Raw genomic sequence first — 21,206 nt, forward strand, 5'->3', positions numbered from 1 at the left:
GTCGGCCGGCCGGCCGGGGAGCCTTAGGCATCCACTTAGGGATGGATCCTCCATTTCCCCGTGCTGGGACCACAACCATGTGCCACCGTGTCCTGCTTCCTTTTATGTGTGTTCTTGGGATTAGACTCAGGTCTTCTCATGTTCACAGGAATCACCTTACTCGTAACCATTTCCCCAGCCCCACACACTGAGGTTTTTGACTTCAGTTATCCTCCGTGAATTATGGGATGAAAGATGCTTGCTGTTGGAAAAACCCCTTATACGGCCCTTGTAGTGTTGCTGCTCAGATATGGGTTTAAAAAGATAAAAAGCAGCAGCTTTGGTGGGTATTTCTGGTTCTGTAATGCGTTGCTTAATTAGTAACCTCTGGCTGCAGATGGAGCAAAATCGCTCTCCCCACGTTTTCCCTGCAGTTGGCAGTGGTACCTGTTGTCCTTGGCCACCCTCTCCCCACCCCTTGCTTCCTTGCCCTCCCTCAGCCCCTGCTGCACACGGCCATTCGCTGCGCTCTAATAGCCAGAATTGCTGCCCGACTCCTGCGAAGGCTGCTTGGGGCAGGATTGTCGGTAATGAAGACGCTCTTGGTAACACTTTGGGTACAGACAAAACTGTTTCCGTTCTGAAAATGGAAAGCCCTGATGGGGTGGGGGAACCCACTAAGTGCTTATTTGTGCATAATAGTAGCCATTTTCTTTAAAAGGAGCTGTTTTAGAGAGTGTTATGGGCTAATAAAATAAAACACGAATCTGTTCCATGCTGGTCTCCTGGTAACTAAGGAACAGCTGAGATAGAGATATCGTGTGGCCCCAGTGGCCTCGGAGGTGACACGCACAGGTTGCCCAGAGTGTCATTAACCATTCCCATTGAAGTGACTCATGCCTGGGGGACACCAGGGCACGAGGAAATGCTATGTGTCTTCCAGGTGTGCTCGGCAGGTTCCAGGAACTAGATTGGATGGAGGCTGATGGATGGAAGGCCACAGGTGGCACTTTGTGTTTCTGCATGCTGCTTTGGTTAAAGGACGCATCACTGGGTGTGTAGGGTTTTCCATTTACCTAACAAGCCATTTTATCTGAAGCCTCTCGCGATACATACACACTAGGGTGATTTCCAGCGCAAGCCTGGTCAACAGCTGAGCATGTGTGCCTCTATTAGAAGTTTCTCTTCCTAGGCAGGGCATTCCCTCTGCCTTCTGCCTACACAGCCAGGAGACTGAAGGCCAGTGTGTGGCTGAGAGTTCCAACCTGGGCATCTCTCTTGTACCCTATGCTAGACTCTGTGGATCCTCTCCTGCTTCTAGCCACACTAGCTAAGCACTGTCTAGGCCCAGGACTCAGACACCAGAGACAAGACAATAACCTTCCCAGCATCCATCAGGGGTATAGAGACTCATGAAAGAAACAGACGCCAAGCCCTCTTGGCAAGGATCACCATGAGCAGAGGTTGCCATGGTTCTCATGTATATACAGACAGTCCCCAACTAATGATGATTCCTTGTGTATGTGTGGACAGTGCCAGCCTGTTATAGTTCAACTCATAATATCTCAGCTCCACTCCGCAACAAAAGCTGTTCTCTGTAGGGCACCATGTGGCCAGCCTTTTCTATATGGTAGTTTTGTGTTCCATCATGATCGAGTGAGTATATACATACATATATATATATATATATATATATATATGAGCTAGTCAATATTTTACTATAAAATACTTTACTATAAAAATAGACTGCATTAAATGGCATTGGCCAAGTGTAGGCCAGTGTAGGTGTTCTGAGCATGGTTAATGAGGGCCAAGCTAAGCTGTGATGCTCTATAGGTCAGGTGTATTCAGAACATTCTCCTTGTCCATTAATTTCTCTATGGGTTGGGGTTATGATGCCTAACCCCTTCTGAACTAACAGGCATTTTGGTTTGCTTGCTTACTTGCTCGCTCTCTCTCTCTCTCTCTCTCTCCTCTCCTCTTCTCTCTCTCTCTCTCTCTCTCTCTCTCTCTCTCTCTCTCTCTCTCTCTGTGTGTGTGTGTGTGTGTGTGTGTGTGTGTGTGTGTATGTGTGAACATACAGGAGCAGAAGTAGACTTGAGAGGTCTTTTTTGAGATGGTCTCTCGCTGAACCTGGAGCTCACCAGCTGGATAGATTGTCTGGCCAGCACCCTCCAGGGAACTGCCTCCCCACTTCTGGAGTTGCTGGCATGTGCTGTGACATCTAGCTTTGGACATGGGTTCTGCAGACCCAGAATCAGGTCCTCATGAGTTCCCAGCACACACTCTATTGACAGAACCATCTCTCCTGCCCAGTGTATCTGTTTGGGGGATGTTTTACTCTTTCAGAGTTGATGGAAGTTTAAAGACAGTGCACTGGGCAGCAAGAGCGCTTCAAGGCCCAGTGGTTCTCATAGCTCCACGTGCACGTTAATGTCCTGCACTTCTTATCTTTATGGTCTTTGTGGAGGGTGTGTGTGGAGGTATGGCATGTATGTGATGGTCAGAGGACAGCCTCAGGCTTTGGTCCTGGCGTTCCATCTTGTTTGAGACAGAGTCTCTTGTTCATCACTGGTTTGTTGGTGTAGCAGGTCTAGAAATGTCTGGGAATTTGCTTTTCTCGCTATCCCATCTCCTCATTGTAGCACAGAGATTACAGGTACATGCTAACATGGCCAGCTTTTATGCAAGTGCTGGGAATTTGAACTCACTTACACAGTAGGCACTTTACCCAAAATCCACCTCACCATCCTTTCTGTATTTCTGTCATGTGGTTACTGTCCTTGTCTTCTTGGAGGTGTTAGCTGGGTGAGACCAGGACCTTTGCCATCCAGGTGTTGGCCATGACCTCACACTGAGACATATGCCCAAGGCAAGTGCCAGGGAGCCCCTGCTGAGCCAGAGATGGATCACATCACAAATGCCACCTGGGGACAGAGCAACCTCTCTGACTAAAGGAGAGCTCCTCCTTTAAGGAGGCGCTTACATCTCTGGATAACTATCACTTTGAAGGTGACAGACCCCACGGGCCACACCCTCTCAGCTCCTCTTCAGGCTCTGCAAGATAGTATATCTGACCCCACCCAGACTACCTCTTCCCCACTGTGGATGATGTCTAGGCTACTGTGGGCCCTTAGAGAAGCCTCTGTCAGCATTGCAGTTGTAGCAAACCTCCACCAACACTGAATTCCTCTTTCCTAATAGGAAGAGTGACATTATTTTCCAGTTGTCTGGTACATGTACGGAGGAAAGCCATCAGTGGCTCTAATGGGCCCTTCAGCACTCGCCCAGTGATGGGCATACATCTGCAGAGGCGGTTCATCTTTGGCTCTAACATGTTGCCTCCCCCTCTGCAGTTGGGGTCTATGGTGACTGGTGATGATGAAACACACAGATATTTCCAAATCTTTATTGTTTGTGTGATTGTCTGTAATGACACCCTTGCAATGACTTCTTGTCGTGCACCTTGGCCAGCAGAGCAAATCTGGAAGTCGTGCAGAGTATGAACCTGGCCTTTCTGCTTGTTAATCTATCATCAGATCATCTCAGTTCCTATTATGGGGACTCTTGGAAACTGCTTAGTCGGTACAGTGCCTGCTGCACAAGCTTGAGGATCCCTGCACCCACAATAAAGCCCACTGGGTAGCACACTCCACTGGTCCCATTGCTGAAGAGGCAGAGGCTAGAGATTCCAAGGGCTTGTTGGCCCAGTCTAGCAGAATCAAGCAACTCCAGGTTCAGGCAGAGATGCTGGCTCAGAAATTAAGGTGGAGAATGGTAGAGGAGTTTTTGGCCTTCTCATCTATTTGCACACGTACATATGCACATCCACAAATAAATGCAAGTATGTGCATACTACACATACACATCCCATACGAACATACACACACACCACATATACATTTCACTCATACAAACACCACACACACCACCTATAGAATACACATACATATACTACACATACCACACATAAACATACCACATATAGACTGCCCATACACACATATATACCACATATATGCATGCACAGCACATATACGCACCCACATACACACTGCACATTTCACCATCACCAGGGTCAGCATCCCCTGCCACTTTGAGGACCGTCCTGTGCCCTGATCCTGTCACACTGATTCTTTTGCTTTAGATCTGTCTAGGTGCTTCATTTTGCTGGTCTCTGGATCTTTCATTCATTTCCATCATTCATCCCTTGCTGCCTTGCACCCAGAAAGCATTTAGTGAGCACCAACTGTTTGGTAGATTTGATGGTTTATCAAATCTGTTGCTCATGCTGCAAAGCAGAGGACCAGGATGACTGGGCTATTTCTGGTCCCAGGTGCCCAGCCACCATGCACACACTCCCTGCAGGAACTCGGAGGTTTTGTGGAGAAGACGACCATTCTCAGCAGGCTTGGACAGGGTGCACATGGGGAGATGTTGCTGGCAGAATCCGAGAAGGCGAGTGAGAGGTTGACTAGTTCTATCAGAGAAGGCTCCTGGAGGAGGTGAGGTTATGGTTAGGAACTGAGGGAGGACTGCCCATATTACAGCAGGAAGAGGACATCCCAGGTGGGCAGGGGTGTGAGAGGAGAGGCTCAGAAGGAGGGAAGTGCCAGGCATCTGTTGGTGGTGATGGTGGTATGTTTTCTAATGGTTTTATTTTTGAGTCAAGATCTCTCGATCTCTCTCTCTCTCTCTCTCTCTCTCTCTGTGTGTGTGTGTGTGTGTGTGTGTGAGAGAGAGAGAGAGAGAGAGAGAGAGAGAGAGAGAGAGAGAGTTCATGTTCTGTGTGTGTCATCAAGTGCCCATGAATACGCACAGGAAGAAATCGGGCCCCCTCCCTTCTCTGCTTTATTCCCTTGACACACGCTCTCTTGCTGAACTCGGAGTTCATCATTTTTGTCAGGGTTGGCAGCCAGAAAGCCTCAGCGATCCTCCTGTCTCTGCTCCCCATCACTTGGGTGAGAGGGGCACGTATGGCCACAGCAGTCTGTTGACGAGAGTGCTGGGGATCCAAACTCGGGTCTCGTGCTTGCACAGCCAGCCTTAAGCCCACGATGTAGTTCTGGATGGCCTCAAACTTAGTAATTCTCCTGCCTCAACCACCCCAGTGGGATGACAGGCATGCTCTAACATGTCCAGCTTCTTATCCTAGAACTGGGGGACCAGCAGATCTTGGGCTAAGTGGCACCGAAAGGGAACTTTATTTTTCCAACATCTCTTTATCAGGAGTTAGAGGAGAGGGGCAAATGGGCCAGAGCCATCACTGTGGTTTCCAGAGGAGACAGCAGGTGAGACCAGGGAAGCAATATAGGGACAGCGATGGTAGCATCTGTGGCGGTCTCTGCCGGTAGTCTGGAGTTCGCAATGGCTGTAAAGTCATGAGCATCCAGGAACAACCATGTGACAGGTTTGAAGTCATGACTCTTTCCCAGACAACCAAATTATGATGCATTCCTCACAGGACACGAGGCTGCCCAGCAGTAGCGGTGGCAGTTCCCACCACCCTAAGACCACAGTAGAGAATAACACCCTTCACCCCAGCAATCTGTGCAGCACAGCTGGACTGTCCTGTAGGTCAAGTGGACCCGGCATTTTGAGGTGCTAGCTTTCTGGCCACATCACTCACTTTGTCCTCAGAGGGGTTTCTGATCATGTTTTGGGGTAACTTCATCATCCTTGCTTTATGAAGAAGGCTGAGCGTCTTGGCATCTCAGGGCAGCCTGCGAACTTCCACGCTGATATGTTTGGATGTGGAGTTCAAGCCCCTCCCATGGGGTCCTTGTTCCCTGTGGTGAAGCAGAGGTCTTTGTCAACATTCTCTGGATTTAGAGGCAGTACCATAAATCCTCTGTGTCTGGGGAGGCCTCCTTGTTGCTATTAGTCTTTGAGAGCAGCAGACCTGGTGGGAAAAGCATCTCTGGTAAAGCTATGCAGGGCCCACCTCTGTGCAAATAAACACAAGCCAGTCATAGGACCAAGATGGCAGAGATACAGGGGCATTCAAGTCTTTCCCTTTGTCTGTACTGCTGGGGCTCAGCACCAGAGGCCCCTGACTCCAAAACCCAGGAAGTGGTCTATGTAAGGAAGACTGGGAAACGTCTCCTCCTGGAGAGGGGATTCTTAGGGAGAGCTGCACCCCTAAGGGGAGAAAAAGGAGAAGCGGGAGACCATATTATCAGGGACACTGCGAATAATGGTGGATAGATTACCTCACATGTAGGTGACATGCGACAGGTGCTATGGACCTGATGTGTGTTTATTACAAATGCATCTATTGACGCCTTCCCTCAAAGAGTCCTATTAGGAGTGGGACTGTTGCAGCAGGATTAGGACACGAGGGTGGAGCCCCTTTGAATGAAGTTAATGCCCTTATTAAAAGGGTTAGGATGTGGCTCAGTGGTAGTAGACCCTGTCTCTAAAAACAAGGTGGGATCATGTAGGAAGTAGCTCAGCAGTTAAGAGCACTTGTTGCTCCTTCAGAGAACCCAGTTTCTGTTCCCAGCACCCGCATAGCAGCTCCCAATCATCTGTAGCTACAATTCCATAGGATCCAATTCGCCCCCTGTCACCTCCACAGGAACCAGGCACACAAACTGCTTATACATGGAAAACTCTGAAACATAGAAAATAAGTAAATCTACAGAAAGGAAGGAAAAAAGGAAGGAAGGAAGGAAGGAAGGAAGGAAAAGGAAAGGAAAGGAAAGGAAGAAGAAAGAAAGAAAACAAGCAAGGTGAGGCAGCTGCCTGAGGAGGGGCATCCAAGGTTGACCTCTAGCCTCATCATTCACACACACATACAAGTACATATGTGTATGTGGGCATTTGTATGCAGTCATGAACACAAACACAGAATGGTGTGTTTGTGTGAGAGAGGGGGAAGAGAGGGAAAAGAAAGAGGGGGGATTTAATTGTAAAACAGGAAACAAGAGGGAACTACACTACACTGCAGAAAGAAGCAGCCACGAACTAGTGGGGAAGGGCTGCCCAAACCCTGCCCTTCTCAAAGCAGGCAGCCTCCTTGCCAGCCAGCGGAGATCAATCAAGAGCTAAGGAGAATCCCCTTAACAACTCATTAGCTTGCAAGAGTTACGGATCTGCTCAGGGAAGTGGCCTTTGGGCCTCCCAAGCCTCTAGTTCCTTCCTGGTTGGGCTGTGCTTTTGCCAGAAGTGCCAGCCCCATCTGTCCCTCTGCCTCTGTGCCCTCCAGCACCCCTCATTTGGGGGAGCTGCGCTTGGCTCAGGCACGGGGACACCATTCCGCACCATTCACAGGGTCTGAGTATCTGCGAAGTTGCAAGTTTTCCTGCTGACAACAGGAGTTTCAGCCAGGCAGGGTGCGTGGGGCTGGCAGGTTTCCACTGAGTTCTGGAATGTCTCCCCTCTGCTGGGCTCTGAAGGGAAGGACAGCTGCCTCCTTGTCAGTTTTTCCTCCTCATGCCCTCCTCTCCATCTGTGTGGGGCCTCTGGGATGAAGTTAATGACTGTCCTTGGAGTAACCACTGAAGTCCTGGGGATGTGGGGTGCCAAGCAGAACCCGAATTCCCCTAGCAGGGGTATTTAAAGTCCTGCACAGGCCCATCGGTTCCCCCCAAACTTTCCAGAAGCCCAGCATGAGAGACGTTTCTCATGCTCACAACCCAGCTTGTGTGAAAACTCGGCTTGGCAGGAGTGGCGGCCTCTGAGACTTCTAGTCGTTAAATGAAAGCACATGCCCAAATGGGTCCTGCTTCCGGGCCACTGGTGCCCAGGGCAGACTAGACACTGGCAGGTAAGCCATTCGCCCTGCTGGAGGAGCTTGTCACCTCCTTGGAGGGACTGTGCACTCCTTAATGCAATGAAGGACCTGCCCGGCCGAGTGGCCTTTGAAATGTGGCCATTTCAGTTTCTATAATAAGCATTATAAAGCGCTGTTTGTTGGCTTTCAGAGAAAGGCAAGAAAGCCTTTAAATCCCAGCTTCCCCAGGGGAGTGTCAATTTGTTTTATCTTTAGAGCCCTGACTCACTCTGGGTCCTGTGTTCTGGTAGTAGCCAGTCACTTCTTACTTCTTCTAGAACACTCTAGTGTGAAGCCCTGGAAGTTTGCTGAGCCAGAGGAGCCAGGCAAAGATTAAAGAATCCTGGTTTCCTCAGAAAAAGATGTAAACCTTCTGTCATAGGGATGTAAGATTCTTGCTGAGTTCTGGTGGATTGGGTAAAAATGTGTCTTACCCAAATAGTGTTCCATACCAGCTAGCCCACATTTTGTGCTGGTTTTTAAAAATCATTCACATGATTATTAGCATGTTGAACAAACAGGGATGAACACCAAATTTTACGCTGGACCCCAGAGAAAGCAATGGGGTAGAGTGGAAAGTGAGACCCCATACTTACTTACGAGCAGCAATAATAACAGGCAGGACCTACTGTGACGTTTGCCTTGTGCCTCTAGGGAGCATGCTCAAGCAGGGTGGATGCTTTCCCACTAAAGGGCTGGCTCCTGGAGAGATGATCTATGCATCTCTGCCATGGAATCACAGAGATGAGCAACATACAAACCATTGAGTATGGCTGTGCTCCAATAAAACTTTATCAACAGAAACAAGAAAGGGGCTGTATTTGTCCTGTGGGCTCAATTATACTGAGTAGCGAGTGGAGCCTTGTTTGATAGGCTGTTTGCTGGCTGTCAAGCTTTCTAGAAATCTGATTTCTTGGTTGTTAATTGGCTAGATGCCATCACATCAGACACTGATTTGTGAAGTTGCTAAGCTCCAGGGTAGGGTTGGACAACTCTGGTAACCGGCTTTCTTTCTAACATGTTTATCTTCTGTCATTGTATATTTGTATGTTCATATTTGGGGGTGTTTTTATGAACAGGCCAGAGGTCAAGTCTCCACCTTATCTTTTGAGACAGAGTCTCTCCTGAATATGGCACTCACCAATTAGACTAAGCTGACTGGACAGCAAGGATCCTTGTGTCTCCCCCTCCCTAGCTCTGGGATTACAGGCACACGCCATTCCTCATCTCTGACTCTTTTACCTGGATCCCCAAGGATCAAACCGAGGTCCTCATAACTGAGCCATTTCTCCAGCCTGGACATTCTTTCTTCTACTGATGCTATAGATTTTGAGCCATATTCTCCTCTAAACCTATTTTATCACCCTGCCGGGTCCCTCCCCTCTTTGGTGAGCAAATGAGTTTCGACTCATACTATATCTGTATGATCGACCTTTGAGAACCATGAGCTGGCCCTGTCAGGTAGCTGGGAGGTGGATGAATGCTCAGGATGGGGACATCACACGCCCTCTGCTTGGTCAGAGTAGGAGAGCTGTCCATGGATGCTATCTTCAGAAGAGGGAGACGGGGGCAGAGACAGCCATCTATAGAGGCTTCCAGAAGCAACAAAGCCTGGGAGGGTGCTTGTGGAGGCTTCCAGAGAGGGAGCAGGAAAGTAGAGGCAGTGCATGGAAGCTGCTGGAAGGGGCTGGCAGTTTCCTCGAGAAAACAGGAGAAGGAGCAGACATCTGAATCAGAGTAGAGAGCTTTGCATGGACACATGTGCTTAAGGCCGTGTGCTGCCTTCACACAGTGATTTGGTGACTATGGGGGCAGAGCCAGACAGAGAGAGGGGACCCACCTGGGCCTGTCAGTCACCTGTCCCATCTCCAAGTCAGAAACCTGCAGAAAGGGGACCTGGCAGGAGGAAAAGATCAGGGATGTGTGGGTCACACCTCAGTCATATTCCGTTATCTCAACTGGCTTGCTTGGTGCCTTGATATCTTATATTGAAGTCAGCAGAATGGAAGACCAGAAATGAACCAGACATACCTCCATAGCTGCCATTGTAGACACCAGCTATAAGACAGTGGTAGCATGGGGCAGGGGCTGTAAAAGGGAACCTAGATGCCCTTCAACGGAAGAATGGATGAAGAAAGTATGGAATATATACATATTAGAGTATTACTCAGCAGTAAAAAACAAGGACTTCTTGAATTTTGCATACAAATGGATGGAAATAGAAAACACTATCCTGAGTGAGGTAAGCCAGACCCAAAAAGAGGAACATGGGATGTACTCACTCATATTTGGTTTCTAGCCATAAATAAAGGACATTGAGCTTATAATTCATGTTCCTAGAGAAGCTAAATAAGGTGAATCCAAAGACAAACACATAGGCATCCTCAGGAATATTAACCTTCATCAGGCGATGAAAGGAGACAGAGACAGAGACCCACACGGGAGCACCGGACAGAAATCTCAAGGTCCAAATCAGGAGCAGAAGGAGACGGAGCACGAGCAAGGAACTCAGGACCACGAGGGGTGCACCCACACACTAAGACAATGGGGATGTTCTATTGGGATCTCACCAAGGCCAGCTGGCCTAGGTCTGAAAAAGCATGGGATAAATCCGGACTAGCTGAACATAGCGGACAATGAGGAATACTGAGAATTCAAGAACAATTGCAGTGGGTTTTTGATCCTACTGCACGTACTGGCTTTGTGGGAGCCTAGGCAGTTTGAATGCTCACCTTACTAGACCTGGATGGAGGTGGGCGGTCCTTGGAGTTCCCACAGGTCAGGGAACCCTGATTGCTCTTCGAGCAGATGAGGGAGGGGGACTTGATCGGGGGAGGGGGAGGGAAATGGGAAGCGGTTGTGGGGACGAGGCAGAAATCCTTAATAAATAAATAAATTAAAAAAAAAAAGGGAAGATCGGTCTTCCACAACACTATCTGACTTAAGGGGAGAAGTAGGGACCCGTGGTCCTGTCCTGCTGGCTTCAGCCCCTGTAGCATGAAGCTTGATCTTTGTCGATGGAGGAGCAGGCTCCTTACGCTCAATGAAAACAGCTGAGTTGAGCGTCCTGTCTCTCAGTCAGTCTTCCTGCCTGTCCACCAGCCAGCCATACCTCATCCTCTCTTCTGAGTAGCCACTCAAAGGTTGAACTTCTCTTCCAATCCTCTTGGTCACGTGATGGATGGCCCTGAGTCCAGAGCCACTACCCTGATCCATGCAGCCCCTGGAGCAGCATTTATGTTCAGAAGCCATCTTATTATGTGAGGCCAGTGCTGGTGCTCCCCACAGAGTCAGGGAAGCACCTAGCCCTAGGTGGATGTGCCTGAGCCAAAAAGGAGGACAGACTTGGCAGCAAGGCAGAGGAGGATCAGAGTGTGCCTATGACCAAGGCAGAGGAGGACCCAGAGCGTGCCTGCGACCAGCCTCTATCCAAGGAGGGTTTGCAAAGATGGGGCTGGAGGACAGAGCCGGGCAGAGAAAGAGCATTCAGTCACGTTGCTGGGACTTGGAGGATCAATTAACCTTTATACATCTGCTGCCCCTCACTCGGCCACAGAGGATCCGGGTGGTAAGGCACAGCAGTGACCCTCTCTGCAGAGCGCAGGTGGCAGGAATAGGGGCTAGGCTTCCAGAGCTACTGAGATTCATGGTGGCTGGGAGCGCTTTCCTGTCCCGGCCTCGCAGGTGCTTTCCTGTCCCGGCCTCGCAGGTGGCCACATCTTCCCCTCCATTGGCCTAGTTCAGCTGCCTTGCTCCTTCGCAGAATCCCAGCTGCTCATTAGCCACGCTGACCTCTAGCTCTTTCTCTACCAGGTGTTTTTGGACAGCATCCCACCTTAAATTTCAATACTTCTTTTACAAATCGAGATGAGATACACAGAACACAAAGTTTGCTGTTTTAAAGAGGCCCATTCCCAAGGCAGAAGATTCAGAATGTTTTTCTCCTTCTCCCACTGAGTCTCAGCACATGAAACTTATCTCCAGGAGCTTCCCTCCCGCTTCCTAGCACCCCACCCCTGCTTGCCCCCTGCTCCACCCCTGCATCCCTTCCACCACCACCCCACCTCGGTCATTTCCTAAAGGAGACCCTTATGTTATGAGGGCTTGGGGACAGGCTTCTACCCAGCACAATGTTTCTGAAGTCTGCCACACAAAAGCTAGTGCCCCATGCCTCTTCATGGCAAAATAATGCTTCTTTTTCATCTGGGGATATGTGCCTCAATTTTACCTTTTGGCTGTGGTGCACAGAGCACTGTGAACTGGTGTGTACTGTGCAGATACACACAATTGTATGCAGGTGTGCACATGTGTGCAGATGCATACAGGTATACATAAGTGTATGCCACGTGTGTGTATATATACACACAGTTGTGTGTGGGTACATACATGTGTGCACACATGCATACAGTAATGTTCAGGTGAGTGCAGGTGTGTACAGGTACTTACCTATGTGTTCAGGTGCATACAGATATATGTGTGTGTGTGTGTGCCACTGTTTACATGTGTGAATATATACATGCATACATACATATAAAAATACACACAGGTATATGTGAGTACATACATGGCTGCACACGTGTATACAGTCATGTTCAGGTGAATTCAGGTGTGTGCAGGTGCATAAAGCTGTGTGAAGGTATTTGCATGTGTACAGGTTAATACAGGTATATAGATGCTACTGTGTACATGTGTATAGATACATACATACATATATAAGCACACACAAGTATGTACAGGTACACATGTGTGCAAAAAAGCATATTGCCCAATTCAGATGAATACAGGTGCGTGGGGGTACTTTCCTGTATGTGCAGGTGCATACAGGTTTGTGCAGGGTGTACACACGTGCAGGCATATCCAGGTGTTTGCATTAGTGTACAGCACATACCTAGGCCCCATCCAGCTTCGCTGGGGAGACTAGAATGGAAGGGTGGGTCTCCTATGACTCCAGCTCTTTCTGCAGCGGTTTTCCTACTTTAGTTTGGACTACCCACATCTCAGGCTGCTTCCACTTGTCTCCAGGAAGTAGGCTGCTCACTCTTGCTTGTCGGACCCTCCTTGTCCTCTGTCCCTTGTGTCATTTCTGCAGCTCACCAAGGTCGCCATGAATTCTCAGCCCCTCACAGCCTCCAAGGCTTGGCCCCCTGCCAACTTGGTTTCCTCTGTGAACTTACTGAGCACAAGACCTGCCCTGTTATTTAAGTCACTTACGCAGTATTAAATACCAGAGTAGGACTGATCCTGGCTGAACTGGCTCTGGGAGCACCCTCTGTTTGTAGAGTATGATCCCCAGGGTCACACAGGAACTTCAGAAGTCAATGGAGTTCTTACAGGCGCCACAGCAGGAGCAGATAGCAGTGCCCCCTCTGGATTCTGTCTGGGACAGCCAGGGTGACATCAACAGGGTAGAGAAGCTGTGGTCGGGCTTTCCTAGGCAGGGCAGGCAACTAGGGTCAGGTTAGAGGTCACAGGCAGTAAGACTGTACAATTGCTAATGGAGTAAGCCATGGATGTGTGGTTCCCAGGAGAGGAGGATGCCGGTACAGCCAAGTGGGGCCTCACAGACCAACTTGGAAGGGACAAATATCTATAAAGAGTAGTGTTCCTCAGACCAGCTCTGCTCTGAGGTGCTTCTGTGGGGGGGTAGGAGGTGTGTACACATAAGTGTGTATGTACATGTGTTCACCTATATGTGTATACATCTGAGTGTGTACCAGTGTTTGTGTGTGTTCGTTTGTGTATATGTGAGTGTGCATGCACTTGTGTTCACTGTGTGAGAAAACATCTGAGTGTACATGTCCCTGTGTTTGTGTATGTGTGCATGTGTTTACATACGTGTGTGTGTGTGTGTGTGTGTGTGTGTGTGTGTGTGTGTAGAAACCAGAGTAGACCTCGGGTATAATTTTTCAGGGTACTGTCCATTTTGTTTGGGGGAGGGTTGTTTTCCTGTTTTGGTTTGTTTTATTTTGGGGGGCAGCCATGAAGCTCATTGGTTCAGCTTGGCTGACTGGTTGGGGAGCTCCAAGAATCTGTCTGTCTCCATCTCCCAAGCTCCATAATTACAAGTGTGTGCCACCATGCCTGTCTTAAAAATATTATGTGTGTATGTATGTGTGTCTATGTGGATAGGTGAGTGCAGTTCCATTAGAGGCCAGAAGAGGGCATCAGATCCCTGAGACTGGAGCTGCAGGTGGTCATGAGCTGATGTGGGTGCTAGGAGTTGCCTCAGGTCCCCTGAGAGAGCAGTACAGGCTCTTAAACTCTGGGCCATCTCGGCAGCCCTCATGCCTACTTCTAGGGATCAAATCTCGAGTCCCATGCTTGTGCAGCAGGCATTTACTGGCTGAGCCATCTTGCCAGCTCCCAGGGTACTTTGTCAGACATGACAGGGCCTGCATGCTCTGCTGTCAATCAGGAATTCTGTCTTCTCTATAAGGGCTTCCATATTCTGGGGCCAGTGGAGTCTCTGTAGTGCATGCATGCTTGGGGAGTGTAAAAAGTTAGGTGGTGCCCTGGGGCCAGATCTGGACCCTGGCAAGGGGGACTTTATCACTGCACACTCTGGAGTCTGGCTGAGTCTCGCTCTCTGAGCTTCTCTTACTTGTCAGGTGAGAAGAGGACAAGGCAATGGGATGGCCCTGCCCAACACTCAGAATCAGAGCCACAGAGGGCCCTCTTGAGGCCAAGTTCTTGACTGAGTTTTGAACTAGAACCTTCCCGGATGTAATGTCACTGAGAATAACAGAAGCCCAAAACTCCATGACAGGAGGGGTGTGTGTGCAGGAACCAGTAGCTCCCAGGCGTGTGATGCTTGGTGACTGTGCTCAGTCCATCATACCCAGGGAGCTGCGTACAGAATACCATGCAGCCCTGGTCACCGTGGTGAGCCCAGTACATCTCAGGATCCCTTCTCCACAGGTTGGCGCCATTGGGGATGAGGAAGAGTGGATCACCCTCTATGAGGAAGAGAATGAGCCTGATGCCCAGATGCTGGAGATTCCAAACCTCACACCCTACACACACTACAGGTGAGAACCACGGGAAGGGGTTGCTGCTGGGCATGTCAGTGGTATGAGAAACCAGATGTCATGGAAGATAGAATTCTCTAGGCAGAGGGCTGGGGAGATGGCTCAGCTGGTGAGTGCTTGCTTTACAAGTGTGAGGACCTGAGTTTGCTTGCGTTCCCAGGAGCCCATGAAACCTGCCTTGGGACTATGGTCCATGCCTATAATCCCTGCGCTGGGGCTTTCTAGCCAGCTAGCCAGCCCATCTAGCTGAAGTGGTTGGATCCAGGTTCAGTGAGAGACCCTGTCTCAGAAAAAAAAGGTGGAAAATAATGGACAAAGACATCCTATACCAACCTCTGGATTCTACATGTGCACCCATGTTGGTACATCAGAACATAAAGACACACAGACACACACCACATACACAACACATGCATGAGGAATTCTATAAGTAGCAATAACAGTATATACATAAAAGCCTTAAGCAAGATACACAGTTTGAGTATTGTTCCAAGTGTATGGCCGGATGTTAGGCTGCCGGGGTCTTTCAGTCAAGCGCACTGCAGAAAGGGCTCCGCTATTGTAGTCAGGAGATAACCAGGAACCGCAGGCTGCGGACTCCTAACAAAGCCGATGTCCCAGGTGCCCCATTCTGCTTCTCCCTTCCATGACCCTGGAGTTGCTCTTCTCACTAATCAAGCGCTTAACATGGCATTTAACCTTTTGCTTCCAGATCCTGCCACTTACTCTGGCAGTAAATCCCCAGCCTTCACAAAGGGTAGGGTGTTCATGAGCTGTTAGCGATGCTATCGGTTCCCGGAACATCAGCGCGAGAGATGAAATTTCCAGTTATCACCAGATGTTGACTTTGATAATGTCATTGTTCTGCCGGGATGGATACATTCCTTGTAATAGGGGGAATGAGGGAGTAAGAATGAGTAATTCAAAGAATGAGAGGTGAAATTACGTCTTCATGAAGAGCATTTATTTGGTACAATACCGAAGTTAGAATTTTTTTAAGAGCCTAATGAGAGATGTTTTTGAGTCTATTCATTTGAACACTCATCCTAAGATTATAGCAGATGAGTCAAGATGCATATACTCAATCCATAAGAGAAAAACATGTAGCTTCGATGAGCCACGAGGATTCAAGACTTGATGTGTGGAATTCCACACGGCTGTGTAGTTATCGAAAGATCGGAAACTGTGAGAGGAAAGCAATACCCCTGTCTTAAATTTACATTAATTTAGGCGACCTCTGAAAGAAGCATTATGTGTCCTTACTTACGGTTTTTGTTATATGTGGATTCAGCTGGGATAATTATAGAGAAAGAAGACACAATCAAGTTTGGTGGTACAGGCCTGTCATAGCAGCTACTGAGGAGGCTGAGGCAGGAGTATTGCAATTTCAAGACATTCATGACCTACAGAATGGGTTTAGGTCAGGCCAGGCAATATATCAAGTCTCTATCTCAAAAGTTAAAATAGAGCTGGGGTGTAGCTCAACAGTAGAGCACCTGCCTAGAATCCCCCAGTAAGGGGCTGGGGTGTGACTCAGTGGTAGAGCCCCTGCCTAGAATCCCCCAGTGAGGGGCTGGGGTGTGGCTCAGTGATAAAGCCTGTTAAGTTGGGAGCTTAGGCCCCAGCCCCTTACATCTATTCTAGCCCCCTGACCCTGAGAGTTAGCACTCTTGACTCCAAATCCCAGCAGGCCAGGTCCTGACCCCCTCCCTGGAGTGGGAGGGGGTCAGGACCACTCCCAAGAGTATTTAAGTGAACTCTCAAAAGAGGAACACGTGGTCTTTTTCTTCCTCCCAGTGGTCGCATTCGTGCGACTTCCTGGTTCCCCCTTGGGGCCACCCAAGAGCGCAGAAACTCCCATGAAACCTGGATATTTCTTAATTTGGCTTGTTTTGATTTGGCTTGATTGGGATTTTGCATTGGTGAAGAGCTCGCATTAGGAAAATATTCCTAACAGAGCCCCTGCCTAGAATCCCCCAGTGAGGGGCTGGGGTGTGGCTCAGTGATAGAATGCCTGCCTAGAATCCCCCAGTGAGGGGCTGGGGTGTGGCTCAGTGGTAGAGCTCCTGCCTAGAATCCCCCAGTGAGGGGCTAGGGTGTGACTCAGTGGTAGAGCCCCTGCCTAGAATCCCCCAGTGAGGGGCTGGGGTGTGGCTCAGTGGTAGAGCACTTTGCTTAGCATACTCATGACCCTTACATTATAAGGAAGTAGAGATAATTCTGATTGACTGAAGGCCATACGTCCACTTTCCACTATCCTACGTGTCAGGATACACATGGGCTATGGCAATGCTCTTGGCCATCCTAAACACTGGACTTTCAAAACTGTGTTTGGTGGCAACATTGTGACATTGGGCTCTGTCAAATGACCTTAATCCCCTAAGGTTACCCTGAATTTGACTTAGCCAATGGCAACTGGCCATTTAAATTTCTACACTTCAGCTCCATCAAATCTGCTTCACTTGGGAACTAAATCGTACTGAGTCACATGAGACCATTCTCTGGAGGCTATTAAGGAAACGGGCTTCTTGTTTTGGCTATTGCTGTCATAAAATACCCCAAGAAAAGCAGCTTAAGAAAGGAAGGATTTGTTCCGATTCTGATTCAAGGGTGCAGGCCAAGGTAGTGGGGAGCTAATCCAGCAGGAGAGTGAGGCAGCGGCTCATGTGGCACCCAGCAGCAGGAAGTAGATCTCTTTGTCCACTTCCACAGTCCCAGTCCCAATCAGGGATCAGTGCCACTCACAGGGGGCAGGTTTTCCCACCTTGGGTAATATAATCATGATAACCCTGCGGGCATGCCCAGAGGCCTGCCTTTCAGATGATTCTAGATCCTGTCAAATTGACAGTATACGCCACCACCCATCACAGAAGCCACAGATGGCATCTGCATTCTTCACCAACACAGGTAGGTGTCTGTGAGTGCTGGCCTCTGTGATACGGAAAGACATGGATGTGAGGAGCACCCAGGAAGGTCATATTCCGTTCTGTGGCCTTTTGCTTGGGAATAACTCTGGTTCACGGTTCTACCCGCAGGTTTCGAATGAGGCAAGTGAACATCGTGGGTCCCAGCCCCTTCAGCCAGTCGTCCCGGGTCATCCAGACCCTGCAGGCCCCACCCGACGTGGCTCCAACTAGCATCTCCGTCCGAACAGCCAGTGAGACCAGCCTGCGTCTGCGCTGGGTGGTGAGTTGGAGGCTGTGGGGTGGGAGCCACTGGCTGCGCCTTCCTGACTTGTCTGGGAAAATTGGTTTAGCAGTACCACATTCGGGCTGTTTACTTCATCAAAGTCAATCCGATTGTTAAACTGCAAAGTATTCCATTGCACAACTAGTGTACGATCACAGAGTGGCCCCGATTTCTTATTAATTGGTGGCATTGCTTGTTCTCTTCTCGGAACTTGGGGTGCTCTTTCAGGAAAGAGCATGGAGAATACTAAGTGTAGGATCTCTAAGTCCTTAAGCTTGGTCAACAGAACCAATACTCGATATTCATAAGAGAGCCAGTCCAATGTTTAATCAGAACATTTTTTTCCTCAAAATTAAACCAAACTATGCCAAGGGAAATTACTTCTGGTGAAAGTCACTAAAAGAATTTTGTTGAATTAACAGAAGAAAAGTTTCAAGGAAGGTAACCAGAAAGCTGCAGGGATGAGGCCAGGGGAATGTGTCTCAGTAGGTCAGGTGCCTGTTACACAAGCGTGAGGACCTGAATTCAGACCCCCAGTACCTACATAAACAGCCAGACATTAGGGCGCCCACCTGTTATCCTCGCACTTAGGAGTGGAGACAGGAGAATTCCCTAGAACTTGCTGGTCAGCTAGCCCTACTGAGTCAAAAAATAAAATACAGTGAATAACAGTAGAGGAAGACATGTGAGCTCAACCTCTGGCTGCTACAAGCACGTGATATGGGCATGTACACATGCATACAACCCACATGTCTGTGCATGCACACACTCTAGAGAGTTCTAGGGAAATTCACCTAAGAAAATGCTTTCCGTGGAGTTGGCTCCATAGGATGGGTTTATTCTTGAAGACATTCAAAGGTGACAGTTAAGAGGTGTCCACTCATGCCAGCCTGTCATTCATTGCCAGCCCCTGCCCGATTCCCAGTACAATGGGAACCCCGAGTCTGTGGGCTACAGGGTGAAGTACTGGCGTTCAGACCAACCATCCTCAGTGCTGGCCCAAGTTGTCAACGACCGGCTGGAGAGGGAGCTGACCATCGAGGAGCTGGAGGAGTGGACAGAGTACGAACTGCGGATGCAGGCTTTCAACGCCATTGGGGCTGGCCCCTGGAGTGAGCTGGTGCGGGGTCGCACACGGGAGTCAGGTGAGAGGGAGGTAATGCAGCTACAGAGACAAGGTCGTCTCTTGTCTCGGGAGAGATGAGTTTGGTGGCCTGCATTTGCACATCCCTGGGTAACAGTCTCTATGTCTCACCTGTGTCTGAGTTGGCACATCCCTAACCCGGGCCTAGACAGGGTTTGTCCCTCTGTCTTAGTATTTTTGTTTTTTCCCTCCTGCTGTGATAAAACATGCTGACAAATGCAACTTAAAGGAATAAGGTGTTACATTTGTTTCACAGTTTGCTGTATGGCGACAGGAACATGAAGTGACTGGTCACATTGTAGCCACAGTCAGGAAGCAGAGAGCAGTCATGAATGCTGGTGTTCAGCACACTTTCTGCTTTACATACTGTCCAAGCCCCCAACCAGGGAATGATGCTGCCTCCTGAGTGGTCCTTCCCATCTTAACCCAATCAAGTCAACCCAGTCCCTCATAGTCATGGCTGGAGACCAACCACTAGAGACAGTCCTTCCTAGGTGTGCCCAGGAATACAACCAGGCTCTTAACTCCTAGAACTGTCGAGTTGGCAGTCTATATTAGCCATCGCCTACTCACGGCCATGTCTTTGAATTTTAACAGGACAGGTGTTAGACTTATTTTATGATTTTTTTCAAGTTAATGATAATGTTCATTACCAATAACTAAAAGCAAGAAGTGGAAATTTCCCTATACAACATCTTTAATACACTAGGCATCCGGCCCTGCTCTTTATGAATGAATATAGACAGGATGTGCAAGGGGCTGGCTGAGGTGAGAAGTGAACCCCTAAAAGGCTCAGCGCAGTGGCGGTTGATGTCTCATTCTTTTGTACCTGAGATGGGGCTCCTGTTTGTTGGTGGCTATTCATTCAAGGATCCAGGCTCTGGTACACCATAGGATCAGTCACAATTAGAATTACAGGTACGCACCCGCCATGCACAGTTTATACACAGAGATGAGACCCAGAGCAAGCACTCTTCGGGCAGAGCCACATCCCAGTCCTAAGGAACACTGATTGCACAGTGTGTGTATGGGAACACAGCAGTCCCCAGTGAGTGTCCCTGAAGAGCCACCGCGTGGTGACCAGGATTTAAAGAGGGGCTTGACGAGACCAGTCAGGGCTCTCCTCCAATTGTAGCTTTTACTAGATCAGCAAGAAAAGATGCAGGCACATGTGGCTGTAACCACGTGGACACTTTCAAACTCTTCCGTCTTCCTCAGCTGAGTGTGTGTGATAAGGAAGGGTCCTGGAGACAGTTTTAAACCCAGAAATAGGCAGACTAATAAAATATTTATTTGAAGAAACAAAACTTTCAATAGAAAACGAGAAAGCTATAGATAAATAGTAGTTTTTGAAGTTTTAAATTTATCCACGGACACAAAAGAAAAACAGGGAAATCGCCCATAGCAGCAAGAACTGTGCTAGAGTAGCTGCTGTGGCTCCTCCCTGGTAATTTGTTCATACGTGTGCATGTCTGTGTGCATAGGTGCAGGTACACATGTGCATGTCTGTGTGCATAGGTGCAGGTACACATGTGCATGTCTGTGTGCATAGGTGCAGATACACATGTGCATGTCTGTGTGCATAGGTGCAGGTACATGTGCATGTCTGTGTGCATAGGTGCAGGTACATGTGCATGTCTGTGTGCATAGGTGCAGGCACACATGTGCATGTCTGTGTGCATACGTGCAGGTACACATGTGCATGCACGTGGTGGAGGCCAGAGGTCAGCCTCCTCAGAGACAAGGTCTCTCATTGACACAGAGCTCACCGGTTACGCTGGACTGGCTAGCCACTGGACACTGAGGATCTTTCTGTCACAGCATCCCAAGAAATGGGATTAAAAGTCACCACACCTGGCATTTTCCCCCTTTCCCCCTTATGTGTATAGGTGTTTTGTCTGCTTGCGTATCTTGTGTGCCTGATACCTGCCGAGTCCAGAAAAGGGCATCAGATCCCCTGAGACTGTAGCTATAGGCAGTTGGAAACTGCTAGTTGGTGCTAAGAATTGAACCTGAGCCCTCTGGAAGAGCAGCCAGTGCTCTTACCCCTGAGCCATCTTTCCAGTCCACTGGGGTTTTTTTGTTTGTT

At 48.9% G+C, this 21,206-nt stretch overlaps 1 protein-coding gene across 1 annotated transcript in view; it reads left to right on the plus strand.

Annotated features, from left to right (window-relative positions):
- LOC121465135 (protein sidekick-1-like) overlaps positions 1-21,206 on the plus strand; it is a 955,042-nt gene that overhangs the window by 815,632 nt on the left and 118,204 nt on the right. The window contains exons 23-25 of the mRNA XM_041678320.1: positions 14,675-14,784; positions 17,820-17,970; positions 18,881-19,118. Coding sequence (XP_041534254.1) covers positions 14,675-14,784; positions 17,820-17,970; positions 18,881-19,118 — 499 coding nt within the window. The remainder of the gene's footprint in view (positions 1-14,674; positions 14,785-17,819; positions 17,971-18,880; positions 19,119-21,206) is intronic.

Source organism: Microtus oregoni, unplaced genomic scaffold (assembly GCF_018167655.1).
Source record: "Microtus oregoni isolate MIOR12 unplaced genomic scaffold, Mior012 000029F_ref0000214, whole genome shotgun sequence".
Lineage (NCBI taxonomy): Eukaryota > Metazoa > Chordata > Mammalia > Rodentia > Cricetidae > Microtus > Microtus oregoni.